The sequence below is a fragment of the Dipodomys merriami genome, unplaced genomic scaffold, assembly GCF_024711535.1.
Source record: "Dipodomys merriami isolate MVZ:Mamm:240054 unplaced genomic scaffold, mDipMer1.0.p SCAF_42, whole genome shotgun sequence".
In the NCBI taxonomy this organism is placed as follows: Eukaryota; Metazoa; Chordata; class Mammalia; order Rodentia; family Heteromyidae; genus Dipodomys; species Dipodomys merriami.
In genome coordinates this window covers 4,114,688-4,128,998 of record NW_027205826.1, presented here as the reverse complement: position 1 = coordinate 4,128,998, position 14,311 = coordinate 4,114,688, and the positions used below count along the sequence as shown (strand labels likewise).

Genomic DNA, 14,311 nt, shown 5'->3' with positions numbered 1-14,311 from the left:
TGTGGAATAATGATGCTCATTTAAAGTCACAAGTTCATTCTAACTTTCCTGGAGCAAATTGTCTATCACAGTCTATAATATATAATGGTGCTCATATGTTATATACCATATATGTGATCAGCAGCATGGGGATATTTAGTAGTGGTTCAACCAGATGAGTGGGAGTTCTTTGTTTCTTAAGTCCTGTTAGTTTTGTCATATCACCTAACATTTTGGATTCATCATCCACTTATCAGGGAGACCATGTACTGTTTGTCTCTTCGTTCTTGGCTTACCTCGCTCAACATGATTCCTTCTAGCTCCATCCATTTCCCTGCAAATGCCATTATTTTGTCATTTCTAATGGCTGCATAATATTCCATTGTGTATAGATACCACAATTTTTGGATCCATTCATCTGTGGTGGGGCATCTAGGTTGTTTCCATATCCTAGCTATTGCGAACAGTGCTGCAATAAACATGGAGGTGCATGTGTCCTTGTATATTGGTTCCTTTAACTAGCATTTTTAAAAAGTGAAACAGTAGAGACACAGAGGGAGAGGAGACGAGGGGACAGTAATGGTTTGTAGAACTTTGACTTTCAGGCATTTGTGTGCCAGATTAAGATGTGAAATATATTCCCTACTTTAGTCATGGGCAAACAAGTTTGGAGACTGTTCTTTCAGGGTGGATGCAACCTTCTATAACTAGAACTGTCCCCCAAGCTGTCCTTCTGGTTTATATAGTCTCACCACAGGAGGTTTTCTGGTGTTTCCATTGTTCTCAATTGTTTTGTTTACCTTAAAATTTTTGTCCCTTAGTGAGTGGTGGTTTTTCCTTTATCCGCTGAGTCTTGAGGTGGAGATGAAGGTTTTGTTTTATTTGTTTGTTTGTTTTTGTTTTTTTCTTTCAGAGATTGAACTCAGAGCTTTGTGCATGCTAGGTAAACCTTCTTCTAACCAGTTGAGCTATGCTCTGATTTCTTTTTTTTTTTAAAGTTTTTATTTATTTATTTTTTGCCAGTCCTGGGGCTTTTGAACTCAGGGCCTGGACACTGTCCCTGAGCTTTTTTTGCTCAAGGCTGGCACTCTATAACTTGAGCCACAGCACCATGTCTGGCCTTTTCTGTTTATGTGGTACTGAGGAATTGAACCCAGGGCTTCATGCCCACGAGGCAAGTGCTCTATCACTAAGCCTCCTTCCCAGCCGCCTTTTAATTTTTTAGTACAGAAAAATTAACATAGTTAAGTCAGTGTTGGGAACAGTAATAATATAATATGTGATAAATGCATTTCTGTGAATTGTTGAAATGATTTGCTCATAACTAGCAGTTTGACAGCTGAGGACCTTTCGTGGTTTCCTTTTATGAGTTTTCTCTTTACATACCACAATCTATGGTTAGTTCTGTAAACCTGCCTCTTTGCATTTGGTAAAGTGGCCATATATTTGTAGTCAAACAAGACCATCCGCAATTATAAGTAGGAGCATCATTTTTATTTGAATATCAGTATTATGTGTGTACATAGAAATTTACCCTTTTTTTTCTATTAACGTGATAAAAGTGCTTGAGGTTTTTATTGTTGTTTTTTTGTTGTTGTTGTTGGTCATGGGGCCTGAAGTCAACCTAGGTGCTGTCCCTTCCCTCAGCTCTTCAGTTCAAGGCTAGTGCTCTACCACTTGAGCCACAGTGCCACTTCCCTTTTTTTCTGCTTAAGTGGTGCTGAGGAATTGAACCCAGGGCCTCATGCATGCAAGGCAAGCACTCTACCACTGAGCCACCTTCCTAGCCCCTGCTTGAGGATGCGCACGCGCGCGTGTGTGTGTGTGCGCGCGCGCGCGTGTGTGCGCTAGTACTGGAGCTTGAACTCTGGGCCTAGGTAATATCCTTTTTTCTTAGCCTTTTCTGCTCAAGGCTGGCACTCTACCACTTGAGCCCCAGCTCTACTTTCAGCTTTTTTGTGTGTATATGTGATTAATTGGAGACAAGAGTCTCATGGATTTTCCTGGCCAGACTAGCTTCAAACTACAATCTTCAGATCTCAGCCGCCTGCATAGCTAGGATTACCGGTATGAGCCACCAGTGCCTGGCCTGAGATTTTCTTTTTTCTTTTCTTTTTTTTGGGGGGGTGGAGGGGTTGGTCGTGGGGCTTGAACTCTGGGCCTGGGCGCTGTCCCTCAGCTCTTCAGCTCAAGGCGAGCACTCTACTGCTTGAGCCACAGCACCACTTTTGGCTTTTTTCTTTTTGCTTATGTGGTGCTGAGGAATGGAACCCAGGGCCTCAGGCATGCAAGGCAAGCGCTCTGCCACTGAGCCACCTTCCCAGCCCTGTTGTGTTTTTTTTTTTTAATTGTACAAAAATGGGTTTTGCTTCAACTGTAAGCCTCTAAACCAAAGATGAGAGGGTTCTGTGATGGAAAGAGGATGAGGCATTCATTTACTGAGAGGTCCGTGTGTGTGAAAGGTAGGCTAGGGCCCCACGGAACACCAGCAAGGGGAGTATTGTATGGAGGACCTGGGTGCATGGGGAGGTAGCAGTTCCCCCCGGAGCCTAGGGTCACTGAGGGAGGGAGCTTGGTGAGGAGGCCTCCGGTCTGTAATGTGAAGTAGAGCCGTATCTGTCAGGCAGGTAGGGTGTAGAATAGTTGGGGGGCTGGTACCCAAAGCCTCTGCTCCCTTGGGTGGTTGTATATCCTGCTGCCCAGAGCAGGCCCCCGCGGGCCAAGCTGTGTAGTTTCCCTGGCCATAGTGGGCAAGCGCGGGCCCCAGCTCTTGGTTTTCCGCCGAGGCCAGTACTTGTAGTCCAGGTAGTTGCACAGGTGAATTAATTGTTTTTTATACTTTGTTAGATGTGTATATCTTTAGGATAATCCCTGGAGGCAGAAGTATATTCAGTAGGGCTTTGCCAACTTGCCTTTAAAAACAAAATTGACTCAGGCTTGTAGTCTCCCCCAAAAGTATCATATGAATATTTAAAGTTTACACTGTGAGACATGCTTACTTGGTTCAGTATATTGTGGCAACAATATGTAACTTACAGAAGTCTCTGGCCACCTTCCTTTACCTCTAAAACCAACCCAAGACTGACAGATGTCAGCTCTGGGGACTGTGGATCGCAGGGCTTTGCTGGGTGAGCAGCGCTGGGTTCAGTTATGAGCTACCTTGTTTTCAATGGCTGTCATCCAGGGAGAGTCTCTGGGCTCACTGTTTCTCTCATTCCTTTACTGTCCCTGGGTTATGCTTGTGCAGCAAAGTCTTACAGTGACCAGACTCCCACAGAAAGTATTGAGTATATTCTTACTTGAAACATCTGCTTGCTGGTGAGTGGTTGGGATTGCATTGTATAAATGTAAAAATCATGACATTTTCTTTTTCTCCTCTAGTATCTTGTATGACTAATTTGTAGATGGTGGAGTAAAGGTAGAGGTGAAGTTTTCCAGAGAATGGTAGCTTCACATCAGGGCTAATAAGACTGAATTGTACAAGAGGGAGTTCAATGTGAATCTCATTAACACTGTTCCTTTTTGAAAAGTAGAGATTTACCATTCTGTAGACATCGCCGGAAACTGTAACAATAATAATATTTCAGGCATTAACTTTAGGAGGAGCTTGTTTGGTTAACAGGTTCTCTCATTTTAACAGACAGATCATAGTACCCCATGTGCTTGTTCAGAGGGTCAAGTGAGATGTGTGCATGTGTTACAAAGTAAGCTGTCCCAAAGATGTCACACACATCTGAGAACTGACTTGATGACATCCATGGCCTTTTGTCCGTTTCCTAAACAAGATACTTTTTTCTCCCTGCGTTGGAGGTCCTCTCCTCTCCCCTCCCTGCTGGTAGCTACCTCCTCCCCTTTGCTTCCTGCTTCTGTCCTGAGCTCCTGCCTCCCTGTGGAGCTTTGAATCTTTGTTTTCTGTACAGCATAAGATGAGAACTCAAAGCGCTGCTTCTCGATAATGGGTTTCATAGTCCTGGGGATGATATCCAGGCCCTTGAGGCTTCCGGGCTGGCAGAGCTCTACCTCCGATCTATAGTCCCCAGTCCCTTTTGTGACTCTATTTTAACTTGAGAGTTACAGGGAAATCAGGAGAACCCCATGTTTATGGCAGCAATGTGGAGTATAAATTTGTATATCATTACAAATGCTATCATGCGTTTCTTTGTTTGCAGGTAGACGAAAACCAAGAGTACATCGACCTCGTTCTCCAATATTGGAGGAAAAGGACATCCCCCCCCTCGAATTTCCCAAGTCCTCTGAGGATTTAATGGTGCCTAATGAGCATATAATGAATGTTATTGCCATTTATGAGGTACTGCGGAACTTTGGCACTGTTTTAAGACTGTCTCCTTTTCGCTTTGAGGACTTCTGCGCAGCTCTGGTAAGCCAGGAGCAGTGCACGCTCATGGCGGAGATGCACGTGGTATTGTTGAAAGCTGTGCTGCGTGAGGAAGACACTTCCAATACTACCTTTGGGCCTGCGGATCTGAAAGACAGTGTCAACTCCACCCTGTATTTCATAGACGGAATGACCTGGCCGGAGGTGCTGCGGGTGTACTGCGAGAGCGACAGGGAGTACCACCACGTTCTGCCCTACCAGGAGGCGGAGGACTACCCCTATGGACCCGTGGAGAACAAAATCAAAGTTCTGCAGTTTTTAGTCGATCAGTTTCTTACGACAAACATTGCTCGTGAGGAGTTGATGTCGGAAGGGGTGATCCAGTATGACGACCACTGTAGGGTGTGTCACAAACTTGGGGACCTGCTTTGCTGTGAGACGTGTTCAGCTGTCTACCATTTGGAATGTGTGAAGCCCCCTCTTGAGGAGGTGCCAGAGGACGAGTGGCAGTGTGAAGTGTGCGTCGCACACAAGGTGCCTGGCGTGACTGACTGTGTGGCTGAAATCCAAAAGAACAAACCGTACATTCGACATGAGCCTATTGGATATGATCGAAGTCGGAGGAAATACTGGTTCTTAAACCGAAGACTCATAATGTAAGTAAATTTGGTCATCATTCTTGTATGTATTTACAGTCCAACCATGTTCCATGTGTGCTGCTGATGTGATATCAACTTCTGTAATTTCGTAACTTCAGACTTGAAGGAATATGTGTATTAATATAGCTTTGAAAATGATAAAGATTTAAAAGGAGTTTGAGAGATGCAAGATTCATGCCAGTGTTTTCAACCACCAGAGCCGGAATTAGAATGGCCTGGGCAGCGTCGTGCCATGAGCATCTCCTTGGTCCCTTCGTCTACAGCCACTCATACTTGCCTAACTGTGGTGGTAGGATTTTTTTTTTTTTTTTTTTTTTTGGTCAGTTGTGGGACTTGAACTCTGGGCTTGGGCCCTGTCCCTCAGCTCTTCAGCTCAAGAAGGCTAGCACTCTTACCACTTGAGCCACAGTGCCACTTCTGGTTTTCTGAGTCGTTTATTGGAGATAAGAGTTTCACAGTTTTTCCTGTCCAGGCTGGCTTTGAACCATGATCCTCAGATCTCAGCCTCTTGAATAGCTAGGATTACAGGTGTGAGCTACTGACACCGGCTTAGGATTGTTTTTTTAAAATGGAACAGCATGAGCAAATGTTGGTGTCAGAGGAAAGGATGGTTCTGTCAGTACTGTGCAGTCTTGGCGGGGGTGGGGGTTGGGGGGGGATAATCCCATCAGGTGCCAGGTCAGAATTTTCTCTCTGCCACACCAGGATTTCTTTTCTTTTTTAAATTTTAGTTATTGTGAAGATGGGGTACAGAGGGGTTACAGTTATATGAGTGAGGGAATAAGTACATATCTTGTTGAGCATGGTTACTCCTTCCCTTGCTGTTCTCCCATTATATCTCTTCCCTCCCTCCCCTCCCCCCCCATGTTGTAAAGTTGAATTCCAAGATAATGTCTTGTGGGTATCATTGTTGCGGTTGGTCATCCTGTGTTCTTGTTTCAGCGTTTTGTTATTTCCCTTCCCCTCCCCAAATTAGACAAATGTATATACAAGATGCAGGGTACCAAAATCAAGTACAGTGACAACAGGGGATATACCAGGCTGAAGACCACACAAAGGAAACAAGTGAAAAAGAAATCACACAGTACATTTAAAACAACAACAACAAGGAAAGGCCTCGTGTGTCCATATCTTGGGGTTCATTTCACTTAGCATCATCTTATATGTTCATATGTACATAGCTTTTAAACTTTGTCTGCTCATCTGATAAAATTGTCCTAGATATATACTAGTTGTTGCAAATGAGGGAAACCATGGGACCTATATTTCTTTGGGTCTGGCTTACTTCCCTTAATATGATTTTTTTCCCAAATCTTTCCATTTCCTAACAAATGGTGTCATTCTTTCTGATGGAAGCATAGAATTCCATTGTGTGTGTGTGTGTGTGTGTGTGTGTGTGTGTGTGTGTGTGTGTGTGTGTGTGTGTGTGTGTGTGTGTGTGTGTGTGTGTGTGTGTGTGTGTGTGTGTGTGTGTGTGTGTGTGTGTGTGTGTGTGTACCACATTTTCTTGATGCATTCATCTACTGAGGTACATCTGGTTTGGTTCCATATCTAGCGGCCACTCGAGGATTTCTTTCTTTTATTGGGGGGCGGGGGGGGTCGGTCATGGGGCCTGAACTCTGGCCTGGGTGCTGTCCCTCAGCTCTTCAGCTCAAGGCTAGCACTCTACCACTTGAGCCACAGTGTCACTTCCGGCTTTTTTCTTTTTGTTTATGTGGTGCTGAGGAATCGAACCCAGGGCCTCATGAACGCAAGGCAAGCGCTCTACCACTGAGCCACCTTCCCAGCCCCTCACTCGAGGATTTCAACACGCCCTTCCAAGCTCACGTGGCAAGGCCAGGCAGACACTTCAGTTGTAGTCAGGGCATCAGGCTACTCTTTTAAATTTTGTTTTTGAGGTAGTCTTGCCAGGTTTGCCCAGGCTAGCCTTATGATCCTCCTGCTTTTATCTCCTAAAGAGCTGGAATTACGGTAGGCATTATCATACCCAGCTTCTGGTTCTTTTTTTTTTTTTTTTTTTTTCTTTTGTCAGTTGTAGGACTTGAACTCTGGGCCTCAACACTATCCCTCAGCTCTTCAGCTCAAGGCTAGCCTCTACCACTTGAGACACAGTACCACTTCTGGCTTTTTCTGCTCACGTGGTGCTGAGGAATTGAACCCAGGGCCTCATGCACTCTACCACTGAGCCACCTTCCCAGCCCCCCAGCTTCTGATTCTTGATTGTGTATGAGGGACTTGGCTGGAAGCTTTGGGTAATTTGTAGGTGTAGAATGAGATGTGGGTCTAGTTTTATCCATTAGACACCATTTGGTAGTGAAATGTGTGCTTTGGTTCTGAGAACTCTCCTGACAACTTCCTCCTCTTCTTTCCCTGTTGTTATTATTTTATTGAATGTTGTGCTTCCTATTTTGGTCTTCTGATGTTCTTATCTTTCCTCTCCAGTGTTCATCTATGTTTATTTCCTCTTTGAGTTACTCAGTTTTTCTCAAAAAAACCTTGTTCTCCTAACCCTGCTACCTACTACTTTGACTAACATTTTTTTCCTAAGAATCTTAGAAAACAATAATCCTAGAATCTTTCTGGTTTTGTGTGTCAGTCCTGGGCCTTGAACTCGCCTGGGTGCTATCCCTGAGCTTTTGTGCTCAAGATTAACACTCTACTACATGAGTTGCAGCTCTTTCCAGCTTTTTGGTGGTTAATTGGAGATTAGTGTCTCACATACTTTCTTGCCCAGGCTGACTTAAAATTAGGATCCTTAGATCTCAGTCTCCTGAGTAGCTAGGATTATAGACTAGGCATGAGTCACTGGAGCCTAGCTAGAATTTTTCTTTTTAAAAGTAATAAAACCTAAAAAACAAAAAATTTCAGTACCAGTGATTCAGTCCTGGAATGCTAGTTACTCAAAAGCTTCAGATGCAGAGTGATTTGAGGCCAGCTTAGGTAAGAAAGGCTGAGACTCCATCTCCAAGATAACTGGCAAAAAGCTTGCTTGGCTCAAGTGCTAAAGAAACAGCTGAACAAGTACAAGGTTGAGTTCCAATCCCAGTGCTAAACCCCTTTCCCTGGAGAAATCCTGCTGAGAACTCTCAGTCCTCTTGCCTCAGTTTCCTGAATGTGAGATAACAGGCTTGCACTGACTATTAGCTTCGCTTCCGAGGATATTAATTATAGTTTTTTTTCCCTTTGTATAGTCTTCTTTCTTCTAAATTACTTCTTCCTTTTGTTTGTTTTGGTTTCTCTCTTCCATTTTCAGATGTCTATTAATCTATTTTCTGCTCCTAATGAACATGGTAGAACTATCTAGCTAATTGGAAGCTCTGGGCGAGTAGGTGGGCCTTAGCTTAACCATGGGTGATTTTCATTGTTTTAGCAGCCAGTCTCCTGTTAGTACCTTTAGCTCAGTCTTTGAGAGCTGGGTACGGGGCCCAGTGCCTAGCTTGGCGCTTGCAGGTGTGGCTGGTGGCATTCTCAGCTGGTGGCTGCGTGGCAGAAGTGGGTTGCATGTCATTTAAAGCTCTGGTTTTCTGATAGTAGGACTTTTCTTCACTCTTGAGCCTGGTGTCTACTGGCCCAGAGAACTTGAGTTTTGCATTCTCTAGAGACTGATGTTCAGCAGTTTGAATGTGAGAGATGTTCTGGGGACCTGCCCTTCAACAGCTTGCAGCCAGCTCTGTTGCAGAGACCCCCTTGCCTTCCGAGGGACTGGGAGCGTGCGTTGGCTGCCTCTCAGCTTCTCTTAGTTTCAGATGGGGCTTTTCTTGGCTCTCCACTTTGATGATAATCCGTTGTCTATCTGCTTTCCTGTTCTTCATTTTTCTCTGTTGTCTCTCCTCTTTCCTTTACCCTTGTTAGCTTATACCTCTGGAAATAGTTCTTTCTTTAAAAAAGAAATATAATTAAGGATTTTTTTGGTAAGTGTGTGGTTTGTTTGCTTGTTTGCTGATTGGCACACGTTCTCTCTGTGTAGCCCAGGTAGACCTGGAACTTGGACTTCCTGCTTCAGCCTCCCCATCTGTGGTTCCATGCCTGGTGCTCTTTAGTACGGTTTAAAGAGAAAGAAGCAGTGTTAGATCCGTCACCTTATTCCACAAACTGACATAAGAGACAATATATAAAAATTTTAAAGGAAGCCGGGTGCTGGTGGCTCACGCCTGTAATCCTAGCTACTCAGGAGGCTGAGATCTGAGGATCATGGTTCAAAGCCAGCCCGGGCAGATGAGACCGTGAGACTCCTATCTCCAATAAACCACCAGAAAACCGGAAGTGATGCTGTAGCTCAAGTGGTAGAGCGCTCGCCTTGAGCTGAAGAGCTGAGGGACAGCGCCCAGGCCCAGAGTTCAAGCCCCACGACCGACAAAAAAAAAAAAAAAAAATTTTTTTTTAAATTTTTTTATTGTAAAGATACTATACAGAGGGTTACAGTTACATGAGTGAGGTAATGAGTACACTTCCTCTTGAACATTGTTACCCCCTCCATTGTTTTCCCCCTACCATCCCCTCCCTCCCTCCCTTCCCCAAGGTTCTTTTTTTTTTTTTTTTTTGATTGTGATTAAGTGATTACTTAATTTCTGGTAATTCACAGTATTGTGGACTAATGATGCTCGTTTAAAGTCACAAGTTCATTCTAGCTTTCCTGGAGCAAATTGTCTATCACAGTCTGTAATATATAACGGTGCTCACATGTTATATACCATATATGTGATCAGCAGCATGGGGATATTTGGTAGTGGTTCAACCAGATGAGTGGGAGTTCTTTGTTTCTTAAGTCCTGTTACTTTTGTCATATCACCTAACATTTTGGATTTATCATCCACTTATCAGGGAGACCATGTACTGTTTGTCTCTTCGTTCTTGGCTTACCTCGCTCAACATGATTCCTTCTAGCTCCATCCATTTCCCTGCAAATGCCATTATTTTGTCATTTCTAATGGCTGCATAATATTCCATTGTGTATAGATACCACAATTTTTGGATCCATTCATCTGTGGTGGGGCATCTAGGATGTTTCCATATCCTAGCTATTGCGAACAGTGCTGCAATAATCATGGAGGTGCACGTGTCCTTGTATATTGGTTCCTGTTGTTCAGGGTAAATGCCTAGAAGTGGTATGACTGGGTCGTAAGGGAGGTCAATCTTTAGCTTTCTAAGGACCCTCCAGACTGCTTTCCAAAGTGGTTGTATGAGTGTACATTCCCACCAGCAGTGTAATAGCGTTCCTCGTTCTCCACATCCCCTCCAGCATTTGTCGTTGGCTGATTTGTGGATGTGGGACATTCTGACTGGGGTAAGGTGGTATCTCAGGGTTGTCTTTATTTGCATTTCCTTCACCCACCACGGATGATGAACATTTCCTCATGTGTTTCTTTGCCATTTTTATTTCTTCATTTGAGAAGTCCCTCTTTAGTTCCCTTGCCCATTTAGTAATTGGTTTGTTAGGTTTGGGAGGGATTAGTTTCTTGAGTTCCCTGTATATACAGGATGTTAACCCCTTGTCTGATATATTGCTGGTAAGTATTTTTTCCCAATTAGTTGGTTGTCTTTCTAGCTTGGTTGCGATAGCTTTATCTGTGCAGAAGCTTTTTATTTTAAGGTAGTCCCATTTGTCCAGTCTCTCTCCAATTTGTTGTGACCCTGGGACTCTGTTCAGGAGGCCAGACACTGGTGGCTCATGTCTGTAATTCGGGTTACTTAGAGGGCTGGGGCTGGGAAGGTGGCTCAGTGGTAGAGTGCTTGCCTTGCATGCATGAGGCCCTGGGTTCGATTTCTCAGCACCACATAAGCAGAAAAAGCCAGAAGTGGTGCTGTGGTTCAAGTGGTAGAGCCCTAGCCTTGAGCTGAAAAGCTGAGGGACAGTGCCCAAAAAAGAAAACAACAACAGTGACTTATGCATAAATATCACATAGTTTAGCCAGGCGCTGGTGGCTCACGCCTGTAATCCTAGCTACTCAGGAGGCTGAGATCTGAGGATCGAGGTTCAAAGCCAGCCCGGGCAGGAGAGACCGTGAGACTCCTATCTCCAATAAACCACCAGAAAACCGGAAGTGGCGCTGTAGCTCAAGTGGTAGAGCGCTCGCCTTGAGCTGAAGAGCTGAGGGACAGCGCCCAGGCCCAGAGTTCAAGCCCCACGACCGACAAAAAAAAAAAAAAAATAGAGGGCTGGGATCTTAGGATGGAGGTTCAAAGCCAGCCCTGGCAGAAAAGTCTGTTGGACTATTATCTCCAATAAACCACCAGAAAGCTGAAAGTAGAGCTGTGGCTCAAGTGATACAGAGCATTAGCTCTGAGTGAAAACGCTTAGGGGTAGCACCCAGGCCCTGAGTTTAAGCCCCAGACTCGGCACTAAAAATTAAAAAAAAAAATTTTTTTTTTGGATCCGGTCATGGGGCCTGAACTCTGGGCCTGGGCACTGTCCCTCAGCTCTTCAGCTCAAGGCTAGCGCTCTACCACTTGAGCCACAGCGCCACTTCCGGCTTTTTTCTTTTTGCTTATGTGGTGCTGAGCAATCGAACCCAGGGCCTCATGCATGCAAGGCAAGCGCTCTACCACTGAGCCACCTTCCCAGCCCAAAAAAAAAAAAATAAATAAAAATTTTAAACTATATTTTGTGTCTTTTCGGTTTGGATTTTTATGCCTTTTGGGGAGCAGAGTCTTGCTCTAGCCCAGGTTGGCCTTGAACCAGGATCCTCTTATTTCCACCTTCTGAGTAGCTGCACTTATGGGTAGGCTCATGTCATAGTAAAAGATTTTTGTTATATGTACACTGAGTATTTCTGAGGGCTTTTAAATTTTGAAATAAAAGCATTTTTTAGAAAACAAACTAAATTAAGTGTTCTAAGTATTATTTTATATACTGATACATCAGGAAGCAGATATATAATACTAAGGAAGCAAAGAAGAGTATACTTTTGAAATCTCATGATTCACTTTTTAAAAAGTACACATGGACAAGTCTCTTTTTTTTTTTTTTTTGGGTCCGGCCGTGAGGCCTGAACTCTGGGCCTGGGCGCTGTCCCTCAGCTCTTCAGCTCAAGGCTAGTGCTCTACCTCTTGAGCCACAGCATCACTTCCGGCTTTTTTCTTTTTGCTTATGTGGTGCTGAGGAATCGAACCCAGGGCCTCAGGCATGCAAGGCAAGCGCTCTACCACTGAGCCACCTTCCCAGCCCCAAGTTTCTCTTATTGTAAAGATGAATAAGGTAATGAGTACATTTCTCCCCCCCCCCCCCCCCCCCCGCCTTTGCCAATCTTGGGGCTTGAACTTGGAGCCTGGGCACTGTCCCTGAGCTTATTTTACTTAAGGCTAGCACTCTACCACTTGAATCACAGCACCACTTCTGGCTTTTTCTGTTTATGTGGTACTGAGGAATCAAACCCAGGGTTTCATGCATGCTAGGCACTTCAAGAACTCTAGTTGTAGCCGGGCGCTGGTGGCTCACGCCTGTAATCCTAGCTACTCAGGAGGCTGAGATCTGAGGATCGCGGTTCAAAGCCAGCCCGGGCAGGAAAGACCCTGAGACTCCCATCTCCAGTAAACCACCAGAAAACCGGAAGTGGCGCTGTAGCTCAAGTGGTAGAGCACTCACCTTGAGCTGAAGAGCTGAGGGACAGCGCCCAGGCCCAGAGTTCAAGCCCCACCACCGACAAAAAAAAAAAAAACAAAAAGAAAGAACTCTAGTTGTAGCTGGGCACTGGGGTTCACGCCCGTTAATTCTAGCTACTCAGGAGGCTGAGATCTAAGAATCACAGTTCAAAGCCAGCCTGGTGAAAGAAAAGTCTGAGAGACTGTTATCTCCAATAAAGAACTAGAAAACTGGAGGAGCTCTGTAGCTCAAGTGGTAGAGTGCTTGCCTTGAGCTGAAATGCTGAGGGACAGTGCCCATGCCTAGAGTTTAAGCCCCAGGATCAACAACAGCAACAAACACCCAAACAAAAACCCCTCAAACTGTAATCTCTTAAATCTCCATTATTAAGCGTAGTGAAGTGTGTAGAGTAAAAGCGCAGGCACTGGAGATACCTAAGGGTAGCTTCTTTTTGTGCTGTGATATTTTGAACATTTCTTGTTTAAAATAAAATAAGTACTTCAAGCATTGAGATATTAGTGCTCTGTGTCAATCATTTAAGTAGCTGAAAATAGGTTATATATTTTTTAATGAAAAGTAGATTAAGATAGTGCCCCCTGGTGGCAGACAATAGGAGGGCCCTGTGAAAGTTTCAGAACCTGAGGAAATTACTGGCCAGTTGAGGAAATTACTGGCCAGTTTAGTTCATGGTGTTTGGTCTGTGCTTCTCTGCAGCTCAGAAACTTAAATTGCTAATTCTTAGTGGCCCTGTAGTTCAGGGCAAAGGGAAATGTGTACAACAGCCTGCCCATGTACAACTGGTAAATAAGAAGTTAGCAGTGCCTAGTAATTTTTACATTACTGCTTTTATTTAGTAAGCATTAAAGATACATTATTTGTGTAGATCAACAATACATATAAAAGAAAAGAGCCGGAAGTGGCACTGAGGCTCAAGTGGTAGAGTGCTAGCTGAAGAGCTGAGGGACAGCGCCCAGGCCCAGAGTTCAGGCCCCACGACCGGACCCCCCCCAAAAAAAAACCAACAGAAAAACCCAATATATATAAGAAAAGTTCTTACACATGAATTTATAGTCTACTCTGGGGAATCAAGCTAGATATTCAGCAAACAGTTTAAAGATTGGTTTAGGGGCTGGGAAGGTGGCTCAGTGGTAGGGTGCTTGCCTTGCATGCATGAGCCCCTGGGTTCGATTCCTCAGCACCACATAAGCAGAAAAGGCTGGAAGTGGCGCTGTGGCTCAAGCGCTAGAGCGCTAGCCTTGAGCTGGAGAGCTGAGGGACAGTGTCCAGGCCCAGAGTTTAGGCCCCATGACTGACAAAAAAAGAAAAAAAAAAAAAAAAGAAAGATACTTTGAGGCAATTAACTATTCTTTGTAGTATATCTTCAAATAAATTGAACAGAGAATATAGAAATACAAATTTCCTGTGCACTCATAAAACTTCAAAAATAGTAGAATTAATGTATTTCATAAAATTTATAAGCAAAGTATAGCTATTTGTCACAATTATTTTAATATATGCTGTTCTAAGGTAAATTTTAAACTCAGAAAAGTAGGGTTTGGAGTTGGGAGAATTTAAAAAGTCCTTATTTCTTGACTAGAAGATTAGGAGTATCACTCTAGTCTGTGTCTGTTTGTATAGCCCTCCCTCCCTTCCTCCCTCCCTCCCTCCTTCCCTGCCTCTCTCTCCTTTCTTATTTTTTTGGTATTGTTTCTGGGGTCTGTTGAGGGGCAGCGCAGTGGGTTGAACTAGGGCCTTGTA

The 14,311-nt window shown here is 44.2% G+C and overlaps 1 protein-coding gene across 8 annotated transcripts in view; it reads left to right on the top strand.

Moving 5' to 3' along the window:
- Bptf (bromodomain PHD finger transcription factor) overlaps positions 1-14,311 on the top strand; it is a 130,123-nt gene that overhangs the window by 21,201 nt on the left and 94,611 nt on the right. For all 8 annotated transcript variants that reach the window (XM_069993103.1, XM_069993101.1, XM_069993099.1 and 5 more), the window contains exon 2: positions 4,149-4,971. In XM_069993103.1, the coding sequence (XP_069849204.1) occupies positions 4,149-4,971 (823 nt within the window). The remainder of the gene's footprint in view (positions 1-4,148; positions 4,972-14,311) is intronic.